Here is a 15,657-nt window from a genome sequence, read left to right on the forward strand (position 1 = left end):
CCACCCAATTAGCCAAAAATCGATATTTAATCTTTACGGCAATTTTAGTTAATCAAATTACATATTTTACTGAGTCAACAAACATCATTTTTTATCTCATTTTGTGGCGTACAACCTGCGTATAACTTTGTTTTAATTCACACTTCTAATCACTTTCGTCTATGAAGTCCAAAGATTTTTGCATCACCTTCGAAGTACGAGGCAAGTTTTACTAGGGAGATATAGTCGTAATAGACTTCCTGGTTAGACTCATGACCCTCAGATCATGCGCCTTCCAAGTTCCCGTTCGACCAGAGCCCTCCCCTCCTCCTGGTTATCACAGCGGGTGAGTGACCACCGGCGAGCGTTGGTTAGTGGTTAGATAGGGAAACAGGGACTCAGAAAAGAAGGGAGCACAGATATGCACTTGAAACTTATCTACGTCTACAAAAATTATCAGTCTTCAATTTCAGCAATCTCTTGTCAGTTTCCAAACAACTATAACAGGAAAGGGATTAACCTGAAAGGAGAGTAAATTTAGATATAATTTTCAAACTGCATATTGTAGTAATGGAAAGCAAAACCTCAAATCTATCAATCTTACCTTGTCCTAAATTAGAACAAAGTGGTAAACACCATAAAATCTTGAGTAGCAGCATTTTCTTGCTGTTGTCCGCAAAATAGATAGCAACAAAGTAATTGGATCTGCCGATCTGGTAAAGGCATCAATATCTTGAAGATTTACAACTTGAAAGGGAAAAGTGAATATATTGTTTTGAAAAACACAGTAATTAAAAATATTTTTGGTAAAATAACTAAGCTGCAACAGAAATGATTTTTCTTCAGAAGACATAGGTTGTGAGCTTGCATTAACTGGATTAGGCCATTTCATTTCTATTGTCACGAGCACCTAGTTGGCCATGTACATGAAAACTTCAGCTAAAATTGTCTGAAAACATTTAGTCAAGAATGCAGTTGTATAAGTTAAAGATTGTTTTATCAATTACTTAAAAACAGTTAATTTGGTATCCGATGATCCGATCTCCGATGACGACGTGTAATGTCATGTCTGTCTGACTGTCTGTGACTGACTATGCAACCAACTTAAGATTCAAAACTCATTACTAGATGTCGCCAGTGTCGCTGATGTTGTTCTTATATGGCGAAACGAGGTGAAATGAGCAAAACAAATTGTTGCTAATTTATACTTATTCCTGTGATTTCAAATACCAAATTGAACTTCGTATCTTTTGTAGGTTAATCTTTACCTATTTTTCTTATTTTTAATACTGTACCAACTTATTTCTTCAAATTCTAGATGTATACTGTCAGAGTATCAGTCATTCCAACAAGTTGTTGACTCAGCGCTCAGTCAATTTCCATCCATTAGATCCTCAAGCTGTCAAAAGCCTAAAACTCATGTTTAGAGCACACATATAGTCGAACATAAATGTGCCGAGATAAGGTATTTCCCCATTACTGCTACCAGATCATTAAAATTCAGATTTTCATATAACATAGGTATTCTTGCTTATGGACCATAGGATCTTTTCTGAATCTCGCAATTTTGGTGGTGTACCCTGCAACAGCATGTTTGTTGTTTCCGCTGATTTTACTTTGGTTTAGAAGGCAACCCAGCTAAGAGATAGGTAGAGTTAAATTTCTTACAGGTAAATTTGTGTTAATTTGTAAATAACGTAGAGAATTTCCTTGTCCCATTTCCCCTTAGAGTTTCAGTGACATGAAGAGTGTGAAGTGAACCACCTATCACCACGCTACTGCAATACTTCATGACACTTTCTTTAGCATCAGGAAATTTATCTCAACATGTGGAGTAATGCTGTTGGTTGCTGTGAATTCCATTTTCACGGTTTTGTCATCATGAACTTTTCAGTATGCTTCTTAGAAAAGGTAAAGATTGATATGCTTAATTCATTTTTATATTTTCATCATGTTAAACATTTTTTTTACAGAGTACGCAGTTTCTTTGTGGAATCGTGTGGTCCTGGCACGGAGATTCTTGAGCCAACGCTGGCTTTGTCCATGACCAACGTTCTGCTCCATCCTTATCTTCCCGACGTACGCTCATCCAGCTTCTGCTTCATCGCTTCGTACACAAAAATAGAACTTGTCTTACTTCACTGACGAGTTGGAACACTTCAGTGGTCGCTTCCGTGCCGCTGTTACACACCTGCAGTCACTCACCACGGGATTATGCCCAGGTACCCGACAATTTACTTATTTTCGAAGATTATCTATTCTAATAGTATACTTACTTGTGTCTGTAATAATTCCGAAATCAGGCCCTACTTGCGCGCAAACGTATTGTTACTTAGACGTTTTTTTCTAACGCTAGATGGCTTTTCAGCTGTCAAAACAGTCAGTTTCTGTTACTTTAAAATCTCTTTAAACATTTATTGGCAGCTGTTGTTTTGAAATTTTTTAGTGAAAACTGACGATAACTATTCCCCCAACAAAGCTCACTTGTTAGATTTTTAGATAATGTATTTTTTTTTCTACTTCCGGTTTTATCATTTCAGTCAGTAGTTCAGTAAATATTCATTCCACGCACAAAAGAACCACAAATTCGTGATCCTCATCAAATTTGTGGTAAAGTTCATGTTTTTTTTTGTACGTTTTCGTACTTCCGGTTTTGAAAATTTTCCTGAACTATAGTTCAGGAAAATTCTCGATTTTGCCAAAATTTTGGATTTCGTTTAAATCACACCTAATCGACCCCAAATTTCATGGAGATCACGAATATGTGGTTTAATTTGACGACAGCTCAATGGTTGAGGCGCTGTGGTTACTTCCGGTATACTTCCGGAAAATTTTAAAAAAACTAGCAAGTGAGCTTTGTTCTTTTTACAGTTCTAAATATTGCAAGTTTGATTTTAAATTAAAAAAATTGCAACTTTAAATCTTTGAGCCAAAAAACCTGACTATTGTTTCTATCTGTATTATGTGACTTTTATTGGCATTTCACTTAATAACATTTCAACTGTTTTGTCTCAGGAAATGCAGAGGAGACGTCGAGAAGATGGACACTAAAAAATCTCCGGTATCACCAAAATGTCAGCGCGGATCATCATTTGTTGTTGTTAATATGTTGTTGTTTGTGTTAGTTAACCCGTTGACTGTCACGCCTTTGTTCCCCCCTACCTCCTTAGCACGGGCCTCCTAGAGGCCTCCTAATAGCGTGCTTCCATCTTCCCCTGTCAGCCCGGACTTGTCAGCAATGGCAAGTCCCACCTTGGTCATGGATCCTTCAGACATGGCGCGTAGAGAGTAGAGAACAACCTACGGGTTGTATGGCGTGGCAGCCAACGGGTTAACTTAAGTGTATGTATGTATATATGTGATTGTAAAATGTGGTGGAATTGTGGGTGGAGGTGGGACAATAAAGCAATTCCTTTTCAAGTTCTTTGTTTGCTGTGTCTTAAAACTTATAATAAAATCATGTTTAGCACTTGACTTGTATATTTCTTACAACTTTGAAGTTTTACATAAGTTATAGGCAGAAGTGGATGATCATCTCCTGACTCTTCAAATAAACTTATATGAAGAACCAAACACTATTTGCAACTCCTGTGGCACAGCAATTTCAGGAGAACTCCAGCACAGCTACTTCAGTTCTTTTTCTTCAATCCTGTATCAGCTGCATAATGACATCTCTCAACTGGAAACAAGCTGCAAAACCACTGCACATTGAACAGCATAGGCATAGCTTTAAGTCTCACCAAGTCCTATGGGGAAAAAGGAATATTATTTTTCCATGATCAAACTTAAGATGCAAAAGAAATCGTGTAAAACAAACAACATCAGACATTTTACTAAGATTCCATTGGCAAATGAAATTTTAAATGAAGATTAAATCCCAGGAAAAGAGAATTCTGTACATCTAATTCTTAAGTGTTGTTAAGTGTTAAGTTTGCAATACAGAGTGGAAATTTTTGTTCTAGTTTGATCAGAAGAAAATTGTTAACTCAAAGGAAGCTAATCGCTATCTGATATCTTTCACAAAAACTATTATTTGGAAGCAAGAGATAGCACCACTTATTGTCCACATCAGATCAGATTTTACTTTTCAGTTAATTAAAAAAAAAAGTCTAAAAGTAACAACCCAAAATTTCAATCAACTTACCATTTCAAAAAGTCTTCCTGCAATGACACTTCAGGATAACACCAGCTCGATAAACTGCATGCAGCAGTTGCAGCTCAACTTCACTCGATCACACCTTTTACCAGCTGGCTGCAACAAAACCACTGTGGCCATGATGCCAGCCATGGAGCTCAGACTTCGTTGAGTTCTCACATTCTGCAACAGTTAAGCAACGGGATCTCCAACCTGAACACCAACTTATAAAGTCCATAGCATCATTGCAGGGAAATTGATCAACAAAATTACTCTACTACCTCTGTATTGTTTCTGCGTGAGATGAGACGTACATCCGAACAGGTACAGCTAACAACGGACGACATTTAGGCGAAATTGGAAAGCAGTTTCAGTCCACGTGATCGATTATTTGGCCAAGTGGAAATTATATGCCAGATTGCCTGTAAATTCACACAGCAACGTCTAGGATTTTGAGAGACATTTGAGAAATCCAAACTAGAATTTACCATAAAAATTTCAATGCTGAAAATGTAGATCGACACCGCAATTCCGTAACGAATTTGGAATACCTTTTCCCTTGGCGTTTTGGAACAAAATGGCGAAAATTTCGTCCTCTCAAAGACACTCGCGTCATCTGGCGGCTGGCCGGGCTGGGGGACAACTTGATTTTAGCCACCTACTGACGGAGCCAAAAGATTCCTCCAAATGTTATTAAAAATACCCGACAATAGAAGTATAGAACTCTAGTGCCCGACAGTAGAACTCCAGTTTATGGCGGGAAATGGAGTCACATTCGTCTACAAATAAAAAATGAAATTAACACTTTCAGCATGCTTTCAGGCCACTTTCACTGCACATGCAATAGAATTTAATAGAATCAATTATACCAAGAATAATAGCAAGCTCACGAACCACAAACCCGAACCAACTAAAAGCAATCACATTCTAAGAAATGCCTCACAAGTGGCAATCCAGCTAATTAAGCCAACATCAAAATTCAAAACCTCACAAAAATAAAAAGGTCTAAAAATGGCGACTCTTTCTCTCAGAACCTCATGATTCAATCAACTAACAATGAGCCAAGAAGGTAGGGGGCCTTAAAGTCTTAAAGGGCTAGCCTACGCCCAACAACTGAAGACAAACTTGCCACAAGATGTCATCTTCAGTGTCTCAGCCAACAACATGGTGCCAACAACAAAAACAATTTTTTTTAAAGAATTATTACGACTAAATCCATCAAGGGAACTTCACACTTTAATGGGTGGACCAATTTACCAAATTCGTTAATCACTTCAATCAGGCTCTGAAAATCTGACTGAAAAGTCGCGGCAGAGTATTAATACTTCGGGGCGTCGGTGTAGTAGCTCGGGGCAGCGTTAGTTGTGGTATAAAACTCCGGTGCCTTAATGGTGTAGCACTTGGGGGCCTCGGTCGCAACTGGTCGTTGCAGCAGTAACCAACTCGTAAGTTGTCTAGTAAGGTGGCGGCACTGCGGTTTGGTATCCGCCATATCCTGGAAACGTCGGTACACCAGTGTTCGACCCAGCCAACAACGATACAACACCCAACAGCAGCACGACGCTATAGTTAACTAAACAATTCATAAATTTTAACATTAATTTTCAATAATAACTGGCTGACTGGCATATTAGCAAACAGAAAAAATACTCAATGTGAAAGAGAGAATATTTACCCATGATTACGAACTGGTTACACGATGAGGAATGTAATTGATGACAGATAGTGCACTGCAATTGTTGCCGTGTCGGAGATCGTCACTCGATTGATTTCGACCACCTTTTCTCACTCCTTTTATACGAATTCTTTTACGCAGAGTATTACTTCGGGGCGACGGTGTAGCAGCTCGGGGTAGCGTAGGTTGTAGTGTAGTACTTAGGCGCTTCGGTGTAGTTGACATGGGCAGCATACGTAGTCGTTCCTATGCCTTAGTGGTGTAGTAATTGGGAGCCTCGGTGCAGTACTTCGGCTCTTTAGTGATGCAGCTCTAAGCAGAGTTATACTTCGGGACTTAAGGCGGCGGCGTTGCGGTTTGGTATCCACCATATCCTGGAAGCATCGTCGACCCAGCCATCAACGATACAACACCCAACAGCAGCACGACGCCATAGAAAACTAAGTAATTAATAAATTTAATCATTAAAATTCATTAACAACTAGAATTGACACATAACTAAATATAAACAACATTGTTAACGGTATCGCAGGGACCGATTAAGATAACATCCGGATATGAGAACGGAAACAAGGAAAGTGAGAGAAAGAGTGGGAGGATATAAACACTCGCCAACCAGATCTAGATGAAGAAGAGCACGTGGAAAAGAAAAACGACTTGACGGAGACTGAGATTTATAGTACGCTTCAATGGACAGGATTTAAAGAAATAAAGGAAAAGATCATTCTTACCAGTTGCAGCCTGTCAGCTATCCTTCATACGTCACATCAAAAGGAACTTAAAAACAACGTGTTGAGGTTTGCTGTCAAGAAACTTGTTTAACTTCAAGGTAGGAACAGAACAAAGTAATTAGGGAAAAACAGGAGGGAAGTTGTTCGATCATTGGTAAAACTTAAAATGCGAAATGGTTCTGTGATTAACAAAACGTTTGGAGTTCAAAAATGTCTTTTCATTTGTAGTGGAATTTCGTTTTGATAAGATACTTGATGTTCACCTAAAGCCAAACATCAAAATCAAATTTTGACACAAAAATCGTCATTCTAATGAAGTTTATTACCTGTGCGACATCAAAGACAATGTACTCATTGTAGAGTAACGACGATCCCTTAACTTTGGTGGGAGCAGGTTTGCCGAGTGGAACTTTGACGTCGCCCAACCTCTATTATCGAACGATAAGCTGTTTAGTGCTCGATTCATGTACGAAACAAAAGTTTGAATTAATTACCTTAAATTCATCGGGATTAGGCTCAGTCTTGCCAACTCCGAGAACACTTTGATAATCTTTTTTCAGTTTCTCAATGTAATCGGCTTCCTTGCGCTCGTAACTAATTAAAAAAATCAACATTTCAATTATAAATTTAGACGGAGTGTAAGTTACAAAATTATACCTTTTGGCTTTTGCCCAGCGCTACGTCACAGAGTAACGACATACCAACAGGATTGCTCTTTGAAGTGACGCAATAGTTGGCAGACTTTGAAACCATGTCAGCAAAATAAATACCTTTGCCAAACATGTAGCCTAAAAACAACAAAAGCATTAACAAATTTAATCATCGTGATGTAGTTGAGTAGCCAAGAAGAAATTACCAGTGATTGGAGCCTATCGAAATTCACACAAAATAAAGAAAGGACGAATGGTTAATCAAGAAAAAAGTCAAATATATTACAAATAAATGTAATTTTACCTCAGGTGGGGCAATACGCAACCCTTGAGATAGGATACCAGCCATATTATTGAAAACACGAGATCCGTGCCACAAGAGCTTGCGATTGGGTAATTTAGAGAACGGCCGGAATCTTTTCGATTCTCCTTTCCGAACCACCTTGAATACCTGGGAAAGAAAACGAAAAAGTTAACTGTAGTCCTAGCGTGAAACTACTTCTCTTCTACTTACTTCTTCCACTTCGAGAGTATATTGAGTATGAGTTGCTGCGTGAGTATTTTTTGCATAAGTTTGAATAACACTAAATTCTTCGGAAACCTTGTCCAAAACCTAGAGATAATTTAAAATAAGGAATGATACGCTATACAAAACATGAAAGGAATAAATATTGTTACTTCAATTTCAGTGTTAAGCTTCTCATAGTGGGCATCGATGGGATCCTTATCCTTGACAGCATCGCCGGCTTTCAGCAAGCTGAAGGCCACCTCGATTTCCACCAAGCTCTCAAGCATCTCCAGTTTAGACTAGAAAAAAAAATCGAGATTAGACTTCATCATGCTGGAAGGACAATAAAAACTAATCCATTACCTTAATGATTTCGTTATCGCTAAGAACAGGTGGAGTTTTTCTTCCGAAGTCGTGCGGAATGAGTGTGTAGAACTGATTCGAGATATCGAGGAATTTAGTCTTCGATACATCTTTCGAATCCAACATTTCCCGAGCCTGACTTAACATCCCGTACGCTTTTTCCAGCTGTTTCTTGCTCAGTTTACCCAGAGGCATCTTGGTTAGATCCAATTCGAATTCTGCCAAGCCTGTTCGATTTCAAAGGCGGTAAAAGTGCGACCATTTTTCCCTTTTTCAAAATCGTCCTTGATCCCACATTGGGAGGAATAGTTCAAAAACCCAGACTTTCGCACCTTTTCTTTACTTAGCGATCCATGCTTATTAAGCCAACGCCTCACCTGAAAGGTTCAGAAACGGTATCTATAAGCAAATAAAAGACCAAAAAATTAAGAGCCTAAAATATTACCAGTTTTTTTAGCGTGATCCACTTCTTTCTGTTCCGACTCATCGGATACTGGTTCAATCAAACGGACACGATCGCGGTTGGCTACCAAAAACGGCATGCCTTTGTCGTTGAGAAATTGCGATTTGCAAATGTCCAGTCCATCTTCCCCGTAAAGAAACTGTTTAATAGAGAAGAGGACCAAATGGATTGATTAGATTAACGCAAAGAACATGCACTAATAAAATATACCTGCAGAACAAGTCCGTCGGAATCGCGCACTGTACCATCGTAAGCAACACTCACTCCTTCTAAATGCTTTACGAGAAAACGCTGGAGGTATCCACTTCGAGACGTTTTTACAGCTGTATCGATAAGACCCTACAGACACAATAATCAATAGCAATGAAGAAAGATTGCAAATAAATGAAAATGAAAAAAGAGGTACTACATACTTCACGACCGGCCATGCAATGGAAGAAAAACTCTTGAGGACGAATGCCAGTCATAAAACGACCTGAGATAAAGCCTCCTGCTCGAGGCGATGTGTCGAAGGCGACAAAAGACGGCAGAGAATGCCCTGATATCATAAGAGGGGGCCGTTTTCCTTCAAATTCAATTTGGCCTAAGAGGCAAGAAATTTGCATAGCGTTAACGCTAGATCCTTTGGCACCTGACTGAATCATCAACGCCAAGTTGTTATCCGGAAACAGTTTATGCAATCCTCCAGGAATGCAGACCCTAGTTTTCATGAATTAACCCATTCAAAATTTGAATTTTAAAATAACAAAAATAAAAGAAAAACTTGCCTGTTAACTTCGTTGTTAATTTGATAAGTAACACCCTTGTATTCCCTGTCAATGGCCATTTTTTTTAGGGCATTTTGGCTGAAATGTATCTCTTGCATTTTCTTCTTCACAATCTCCATTCCACTTTTCTCAACCTCTTGAGGGGTAACACCAACAGCTTTAGTAGCAACACCATCTCCAACCTAATTCGATTTTGAACAATTAATAGGGGTAATGAAATGTAAAACGGATCCAAACGACTTACCGTTTCAAGTCGCTTAAGAATCTTTCTGCGCTTTTTATCTGCCCGAGGAGTTACTAACATGTCATCGACACCCAAACTGAATCCTTTCAGCTGAAGGTATGTCGTGAAAAGGCGCGCGAAGCACGAGAGAAGTCGGCACGAATACTGACCTCCATAAAGCTCATTAAACAAATGGACGAGACTGTATGAAGTGGCTCCATAATGCATCTTGTCCAGTACGCCAACGAGCAGCTCTCCATGTTGGATGACAACTTCATTTTCCGTCATGATATTCCCTTGTAGTTCAGTACCACCTCCCTCCCATTTTCTTGCCGGTACCGTTTGCCAGTCCTTGACGCTAATCTTGGCTGAAGAATCCATGTTGATCAACTTTTTGCCTTTGGGGGTCAGATTGATGATAACGGTGGACAATATTTGTTTGCCCGACCACAGGGCGACCGGCTTCAGTATCGTGGGAGGCAAAAGTTTAGTTTTACCATCATACTCTCGTCCGCCCAAGCCAGCAAAAACTAGCTGCTGGTAGTCGGTTCTGAAATACAAGTAAAAATAAATTTATCTTAACAATTTCTGTGAAGAGAAACGAGAATATAACTAAACATTTAAAGGTTTTCTCAAGAAAATATGAAATCAATACGATGGCGCTGCCCTCTGATAGCTGGCGGGATACGACACAGTAGTAGTGTAGTTTATGATAAGAAAATAGTGTAGATTTATGAGCGGAATAATACTTGTGAGCTTTGGTGTAGTAACTTGCTGTGGTGTAGTACTCTGGCGCCTTTGTTGAGTAGTATTTCTCAGTCTCAGTGTAGTAATAGTCCTTCTGCAGGTTGACGTTGTTGGGGATGGGTCTACAACAACCAATATCAAAATAAATACATCAAAATGAATACATATATAGGCTACTGGTGGTGAAAATGTAAAGCAACAATACACCCTTCATTGCACAATTCTTTCCCTGCCTTTTTAAAGACAAATAAAAAATCCTTCGAAATGTATAAGTCTCTAAAGAAACCGCGAAATTTATAATGTTGGCCACATGACATTTTTATGTTACTTTATACCTTTTTTCATGAATAGAAAACACGACACAGTAAAAAATTTCGTGACACGCTTTTTTTCTCTGTCTAGCTGGTCTAGCAGACGAATATTTGCTGAAACTACGAGTCTGACAATAACAAAGCATCTCCTTGCTCGGTGTGAGTGAGTTTCTTACATTTTACATAATTAAATCATGAAAAACATAATGCGTTTACGAAAAAACGGGGAATATTTGAGATGACCGTGGGCGATGGTGCGATTGCTTTGTGGTGAACTATCTGCTCGTCACGCTCTATTTACTTCCATTCGGTTTACCAATAGACCTCTTGCACCGTGCGGATAGCAGGATTCTTGTAGTCCGACAACGCTGCAATCCGCCATCTTAATAAAACCACACCCTTTTTTTACATTGTGTCTTATGGAAGTATTTTTCTAAGTGCTTTTTCTCTTAGCTGGATAAAAATTTCGACCAAAGAAAAATATAGGAAAATACTACATCATTCAGGTAATCCTTAGCATCTAAGTTTTCCACTATTGAAGTAGTGGATGTCATGTTAATAAAATGTTTTGTACAGGGCATATGGGAATTGTTTACATTTGTAGGAACCAAACATGTATAGTATACTTACAATTTTTAACATTTTCCCACTGAAACACTTGGTAATTGATTTTTCATTATTATTTAGATTGTCATGTGTGTGTGTGTGTCAATTTTACACTGAAACACGATACGGAAAACAAGTTAATGTTGCGAATTGGAGATTTTGAATTGGAGATTTTGTTGCATCTGCCATTGCTGTGTGATTGTGAAGACAAAAATGTTCCATATGTCATGTGTTTGTCCGTTCAAACCAAGGATATTTTATAAAATTATTAGTTTAGATGTGCTATAATAAACTCATTCTTTATTTAGCACTTGGACGTGCTTGTGGAGTCTCCTGTTCTGTTATTGCAGCTTGTTCTGTGACTGTACATGAGGGATCATAACTGAAACCACAGATTCAGTCTTTACAACAAGAAATTGAAAAACTTCTCGTTTGATCTCTCTTGAGGGACAATGCTGTGATTGAAAATACAATTGCCATTTGGCTGTTCATTGCCTAAAATCTCATCTTTTACATTAATCTATCAGGTTCTCCATTCCATTTTGTAGATTTTGATATAGAATGTGCATTTCAATCCACAACAAATATGTACAGCATATCGGATTGTTGTTAAAACTATTACATTCAAGAGTTAACCCAGCATAGAGTTCCTTCTGTGTGAATTATTATACATGCACTACTTGTTTGATACAATTTTTAAATGTTTATTAAGCAGAACTTGAGAAGAGATTAGGATAAAAGACAAGGCCTCTAACAGTATCATCTCTACAAATCAATCCATTTCTTTCCATGAAATAAAGACTTTCTTGTGCCAACACAATCGATATTTGGAATTCCTGTGAAACCTCCAATGCTGTGAGTTTATCCCTAGCCTGTAACTAAAAAAATTTGAATATGTTAGGATTGCATTAAAGAAAAAGTAATGAATTTCAATAGAAGTATCAATTTGGCTGTGGGTTTTATACCTGTTATATTTATGTGCAACAGCCAGTAGATCAGAAACAGCAATTGAGTTGAATGTGTCGACCTCAGAATAATGAGAATATGAAATCATTAAAAATACATATCAACATGATACTGGCTATTCAATCAGGAGATCAGCCCATTAATGAGCTCTTAAAATTGATCGCAGGGCGCTGAAAAGAAGAAGGACACCCTTTGACAACACACTTGTGATAAAACCAACTTTGAAATTTTAGGGGATGCCCTGTACAAAACATTTTATTAACATGACATCCACTACTTCAATAGTGGAAAACTTAGATGCTAAGGATTACCTGAATGATGTAGTATTTTCCTATATTTTTCTTTGGTCGAAGTTTATATCCAGCTAAGAGAAAAAGCACTTAGAAAAATACTTCCATAAGACACAATGTAAAAAAAGGGTGTGGTTTTATTAAGATGGCGGATTGCAGCGTTGTCGGACTACAAGAATCCTGCTATCCGCACGGTGCAAGAGGTCTATTGGACTGTGAAAACTCGATAAGTGAATTAAGAGTCAATCAAATCGAAATGTAAGAGAAACTGGATGAGCGACTAGGACGGAAATTGGACAAAAGTTTTCAGTAAAAATTGGAAATTTATTGTCTTCGGATAAAAAGTCAAATAATTAAAGGAAATGCATAGAACTATTTTTCGTATTAGATAAAACCCAAGATGTTGTTGTGGACGAGGGACTGCTTTGATGTTGGATGGTACCGCCAACCTTTGTGCTCCACTTCGAATCTTTTTTCAGTTTTCAGTTGAAAAACGAGTCGACTGTGAAGCGCAGAGATGTTTTTACACGAATGATATTATCACAGGGATCGTTTGGTGACTGATATGAGCCTTGGGATGATGACAATTTGGTTTGGGATTGGCCGAAAATTGGAAGAAAGAAAAATAAAAGAACATTACGGTAATTGATTTAGAGGCTGAAGGCTCCAACGAAGCAGGCGCATGAGGCCGGCAACTTGAAGGTCTCGATGGCGAATGGGAAATAGTAATCGGTGGGATCGTAGACGAGGAAACGGTGGTAGATGCTCTTCTGGAGGCACTTGGACTCGTAGCAGGTGGGGACCAAGGGGCAGGCCTTTCCGGCCGCGTCGGCCTCACATTCTTCGATGCGAGCGTGTTGATCGTATTTGATGCCGTAAGACTCGACTTTGTTGATGATGACACGCCACTTGCCTTTGGTGTTGACGGCACGCAGCGGCTGGACGAAGGAGGTGGCGCTGGGGCAGAGGTAAGTCTCGTCCACCAATTGGGTCAAAGTGTCGACCGAGTTGGCCGTTTCGGCCACGACGTTCTTGTACAAAGCCACAACGGCCTCGTAGTGCTTGTCCAGTTCGTAAACGACTTCGTAGGCCGGGTACTCGGAATCCTCCAGGCACCAGTTCTTGGTCGTGTTCTTGGAGCAGGCCGGTATCTCTGGCTCGTATTTCGGCTGGTGATAAGCGGGCGGCTTGTAATTGTTGCCCATCACGGCCACAACACCTAAACTCACCAACATCTGCATGGTGATAATAATTAATAATTAGATTGAGCTAAAGACTAAAAGATTGGCTGCTGAATGGATTGGAATAATTTACCAAAAAGTGGTAGGACAGAGACATGATTTCGAATTGACTTTGACTTTACACGAGACAGAAAGTCAGAATCGACTGCAAGGGGCGATGTGTTAAACTGATGTGACCATCTCGGCTTTTATACCGGGACACTTTATTGTTACGCTGTGTTCCATTTTAACCAATGGCTACTCCCACCAGATGGTGGGATTTTTGAAAGTCTCGCCTTGAAATCACGAATGTGCCTGTTCTCGGCTTTCTCTATACGTTAGTTTCGTTTAAAATGAGCCAAGTTCATCCACAGGAAGCACATCACTGCACGGGGAAAACAGCAGAATCAGTCTAGCTAATCTAGCCTATACCTATGGTTAAAGAAGTCCAGGGAAAGTGAATTCGCCTCGGGAATAGTTGAAGACACTGTGAAAGAGTAAAACCGATATAGAATATTTTGCGAAGGCAACGAACTGGCGAAAGTTTACAAACAATTTATGTTTATGAGATCTTTACCTGAGACTTGGAAACCGCCCCGTCAAGATTGCTGCTATTGGTGTTGTGACGACGACTGCGTGTAAGAGTGGCGTAGTTGGACCGAAAAGCTGAGTATAAAAAGACCCGAACTGTTGGTGGAAGACACAGAACACATCAGGAGCTTTCGGTGCTCACACATCCAATTCTTGATTGTTTCGCCGAGTTTTCATCTCCTTTAAAGTAAAATCATACGACATGTCTTTGGCAGTGGTAAGTCAAATCTTTGACGTATTCGCTGCTATTTGCCTGAAACGATGAACAATGAAGAGCATTTAAAAATTATTTCGATTTACTAATTTTACAGACGATTTTGATGTTTTGCGCTGTCGGCGCTTGGGCTGAAAATTTGGTTGCCCAGGAACAGTACAGGTAACTTCTTATTTAGTTAGACCAGTATTTGCTAACTGATATTGATTCTTGACTTTAGACCAGCTTACAAACCAGCGTACCCCGAGCCCCAATACCCGTCTTACAGCAAACCATCAGCTATTCAATATTCCAAAGACCCATCGTACCCCGCTTACCCCAAGTACTGCGACCCAAAAGCCGCACCCAAATGCGCTGAAAACGCGACAGTCGGTTGGTGTTTGACCGACGAGGAATACCCCACCTACGAAGTCAAGGTATTGAATTTCAAATGAATCAATTAATCAATTAATAAAAATAACTTTTTAAATTGGGCGATGGCCAATGATCAGTACGCCATTGACTACGATCCTTTAGTGTTGAAGAAATACGCCGACGTGGCCGACCAGTCAGCCAACGATTTGGTGGATGGCGTCAACAAGGAACAAGAGGAGAAATTCGATTATTCTTTCTACAACGGCAAGCAGTTCGACCAAGGCAACTGGGTCGGTGGTGAGGGTTTCATCTGCCCCAGCGAGGTGGCCTACTCGCGTCCCCTTCGCGCTAAGAACACGGCCGGTGAGTGGCGCGTCATCGTCCAGGACATCGCCTGGCCGACTTACACCCAGACCCAGCGGACCGAGAATTGCTTGTTCCCCGAAGCCGCTTGCCGCACGTTGGCCCCTTGCCACTTGAGCAAGTGCCTCCAGAAGCACACCGTCCACCGCATGCTCTCCTTCGACCCGTGCGATTCTTACAAGGGCATCTTCATCGACACCTACAAGTTGCCATCGGCTTGCTCCTGCCACATTCCCGCCGTCAAGGCCTAAATTCCATTGAACCTCCATACAAGACCCCACCCAAACGACCTCCAGGTAATACCAGAAACGACAAGTAACGAGAGGGACTGCTTCAAATGAAAACGGTACCGTCAACCGTCCAAACATCCTCTTCTTCACAGCTATCGTTTGTGGTTCCTCTTCTCCTATATTCTCGTCCTGATTGCCTGCCACCTGCCACTAAGAGTTCTTGTGTATCAAACGAAATACAAAAAGTATTTATGAACGAAACGAAACGTTC

The 15,657-nt window shown here is 39.9% G+C and overlaps 4 protein-coding genes and 6 long non-coding RNA genes across 14 annotated transcripts; 3 read left to right on the forward strand and 7 right to left on the reverse strand.

Annotated features, from left to right (window-relative positions):
• Window positions 1-8: 8 nt before the first annotated feature.
• On the reverse strand, window positions 9-1,070 carry LOC124201953. The gene is made up of 3 exons (XR_006877810.1): window positions 987-1,070; window positions 584-928; window positions 9-499 (listed from the first exon to the last, which is right to left on the reverse strand). It is a non-coding gene; the product is annotated as an uncharacterized LOC124201953 (long non-coding RNA).
• A 651-nt stretch (window positions 1,071-1,721) lies between these two features.
• Window positions 1,722-3,304, forward strand: LOC124201954. Its single transcript, XR_006877811.1, has 3 exons — window positions 1,722-1,890; window positions 1,953-2,201; window positions 2,995-3,304. It is a non-coding gene; the product is annotated as an uncharacterized LOC124201954 (long non-coding RNA).
• Window positions 3,305-3,441: 137 nt separating this feature from the next.
• Window positions 3,442-6,212, reverse strand: LOC124201955. Of its 5 annotated transcripts, XR_006877814.1 has the most exons (7): window positions 5,790-6,212; window positions 5,372-5,687; window positions 4,818-4,893; window positions 4,603-4,746; window positions 4,396-4,536; window positions 4,124-4,338; window positions 3,442-3,725 (listed from the first exon to the last, which is right to left on the reverse strand). It is a non-coding gene; the product is annotated as an uncharacterized LOC124201955 (long non-coding RNA). The 5 variants fall into 5 exon arrangements; XR_006877815.1 differs by having other exon boundaries at window positions 4,124-4,327; window positions 4,603-4,893; XR_006877812.1 differs by having other exon boundaries at window positions 4,603-4,893.
• A 375-nt stretch (window positions 6,213-6,587) lies between these two features.
• On the reverse strand, window positions 6,588-8,272 carry LOC124201957 (poly [ADP-ribose] polymerase 1-like; the record flags this gene model as incomplete). Its single annotated transcript, XM_046598218.1, has 9 exons — window positions 6,588-6,783; window positions 6,847-6,948; window positions 7,015-7,107; window positions 7,178-7,308; window positions 7,377-7,389; window positions 7,475-7,621; window positions 7,685-7,783; window positions 7,849-7,977; window positions 8,042-8,272. Coding segments are annotated over 9 exons (990 nt in total), but the record flags the coding sequence as incomplete, so codon positions are not given.
• Window positions 8,273-8,310: 38 nt separating this feature from the next.
• LOC124201956 (DNA-directed RNA polymerase I subunit RPA1-like) lies at window positions 8,311-10,067 on the reverse strand. The gene is made up of 6 exons (XM_046598217.1): window positions 9,516-10,067; window positions 9,272-9,453; window positions 8,918-9,203; window positions 8,715-8,843; window positions 8,487-8,643; window positions 8,311-8,418 (listed from the first exon to the last, which is right to left on the reverse strand). Exons 1-6 carry the CDS (start codon window positions 9,873-9,875, stop codon window positions 8,402-8,404), a joined length of 1,131 nt encoding a protein of 376 aa, XP_046454173.1. The 5' UTR covers window positions 9,876-10,067; the 3' UTR covers window positions 8,311-8,401.
• A 38-nt stretch (window positions 10,068-10,105) lies between these two features.
• On the reverse strand, window positions 10,106-10,628 carry LOC124201958. The gene is made up of 2 exons (XR_006877817.1): window positions 10,577-10,628; window positions 10,106-10,517 (listed from the first exon to the last, which is right to left on the reverse strand). It is a non-coding gene; the product is annotated as an uncharacterized LOC124201958 (long non-coding RNA).
• A 246-nt stretch (window positions 10,629-10,874) lies between these two features.
• On the forward strand, window positions 10,875-11,659 carry LOC124201959. The gene is made up of 3 exons (XR_006877818.1): window positions 10,875-11,058; window positions 11,129-11,167; window positions 11,240-11,659. It is a non-coding gene; the product is annotated as an uncharacterized LOC124201959 (long non-coding RNA).
• Window positions 11,660-11,846: 187 nt separating this feature from the next.
• Window positions 11,847-12,619, reverse strand: LOC124201960. Its single transcript, XR_006877819.1, has 3 exons — window positions 12,436-12,619; window positions 12,124-12,365; window positions 11,847-12,036 (listed from the first exon to the last, which is right to left on the reverse strand). It is a non-coding gene; the product is annotated as an uncharacterized LOC124201960 (long non-coding RNA).
• Window positions 12,620-12,717: 98 nt separating this feature from the next.
• Window positions 12,718-13,850, reverse strand: LOC124201963 (protein spaetzle 5-like). Its single transcript, XM_046598221.1, has 2 exons — window positions 13,729-13,850; window positions 12,718-13,649 (listed from the first exon to the last, which is right to left on the reverse strand). The coding sequence occupies exons 1-2, from the start codon at window positions 13,750-13,752 to the stop codon at window positions 13,065-13,067; spliced, it is 609 nt and encodes a 202-aa protein (XP_046454177.1). The 5' UTR covers window positions 13,753-13,850; the 3' UTR covers window positions 12,718-13,064.
• Window positions 13,851-14,324: 474 nt separating this feature from the next.
• On the forward strand, window positions 14,325-15,647 carry LOC124201962 (neurotrophin 1-like). Its single transcript, XM_046598220.1, has 4 exons — window positions 14,325-14,442; window positions 14,537-14,601; window positions 14,660-14,855; window positions 14,931-15,647. Exons 1-4 carry the CDS (start codon window positions 14,428-14,430, stop codon window positions 15,405-15,407), a joined length of 753 nt encoding a protein of 250 aa, XP_046454176.1. The 5' UTR covers window positions 14,325-14,427; the 3' UTR covers window positions 15,408-15,647.
• The last annotated feature ends 10 nt before the right edge of the window (window positions 15,648-15,657 follow it).

This window comes from Daphnia pulex, chromosome 9 (genome assembly GCF_021134715.1).
Source record: "Daphnia pulex isolate KAP4 chromosome 9, ASM2113471v1".
NCBI classification, from domain to species: Eukaryota; Metazoa; Arthropoda; class Branchiopoda; order Diplostraca; family Daphniidae; genus Daphnia; species Daphnia pulex.

What these genes read in the sequence shown, in the direction of transcription:
- LOC124201956 (XM_046598217.1), bottom strand. Translation starts at nt 9,875, where the DNA reads ATGGATTCTTCAGCCAAGATTAGCGTCAAGGACTGGCAAACGGTACCG. An exon ending in ATTAACAACGAAGTTAACAG is followed by an intron (nt 9,204 to 9,271) that starts GCAAGTTTTTCT and finishes CATGAAAACTAG; the next exon opens with GGTCTGCATTCCTGGAGGAT. An exon ending in CCGACGGACTTGTTCTGCAG is followed by an intron (nt 8,644 to 8,714) that starts GTATATTTTATT and finishes TCTATTAAACAG; the next exon opens with TTTCTTTACGGGGAAGATGG.
- LOC124201962 (XM_046598220.1), top strand. An exon ending in GTTGCCCAGGAACAGTACAG is followed by an intron (nt 14,602 to 14,659) that starts GTAACTTCTTAT and finishes TCTTGACTTTAG; the next exon opens with ACCAGCTTACAAACCAGCGT. An exon ending in ACCCCACCTACGAAGTCAAG is followed by an intron (nt 14,856 to 14,930) that starts GTATTGAATTTC and finishes GCCAATGATCAG; the next exon opens with TACGCCATTGACTACGATCC.
- LOC124201963 (XM_046598221.1), bottom strand. Translation starts at nt 13,752, where the DNA reads ATGTCTCTGTCCTACCACTTTTTG. An exon ending in CTCTGTCCTACCACTTTTTG is followed by an intron (nt 13,650 to 13,728) that starts GTAAATTATTCC and finishes ATCACCATGCAG; the next exon opens with ATGTTGGTGAGTTTAGGTGT.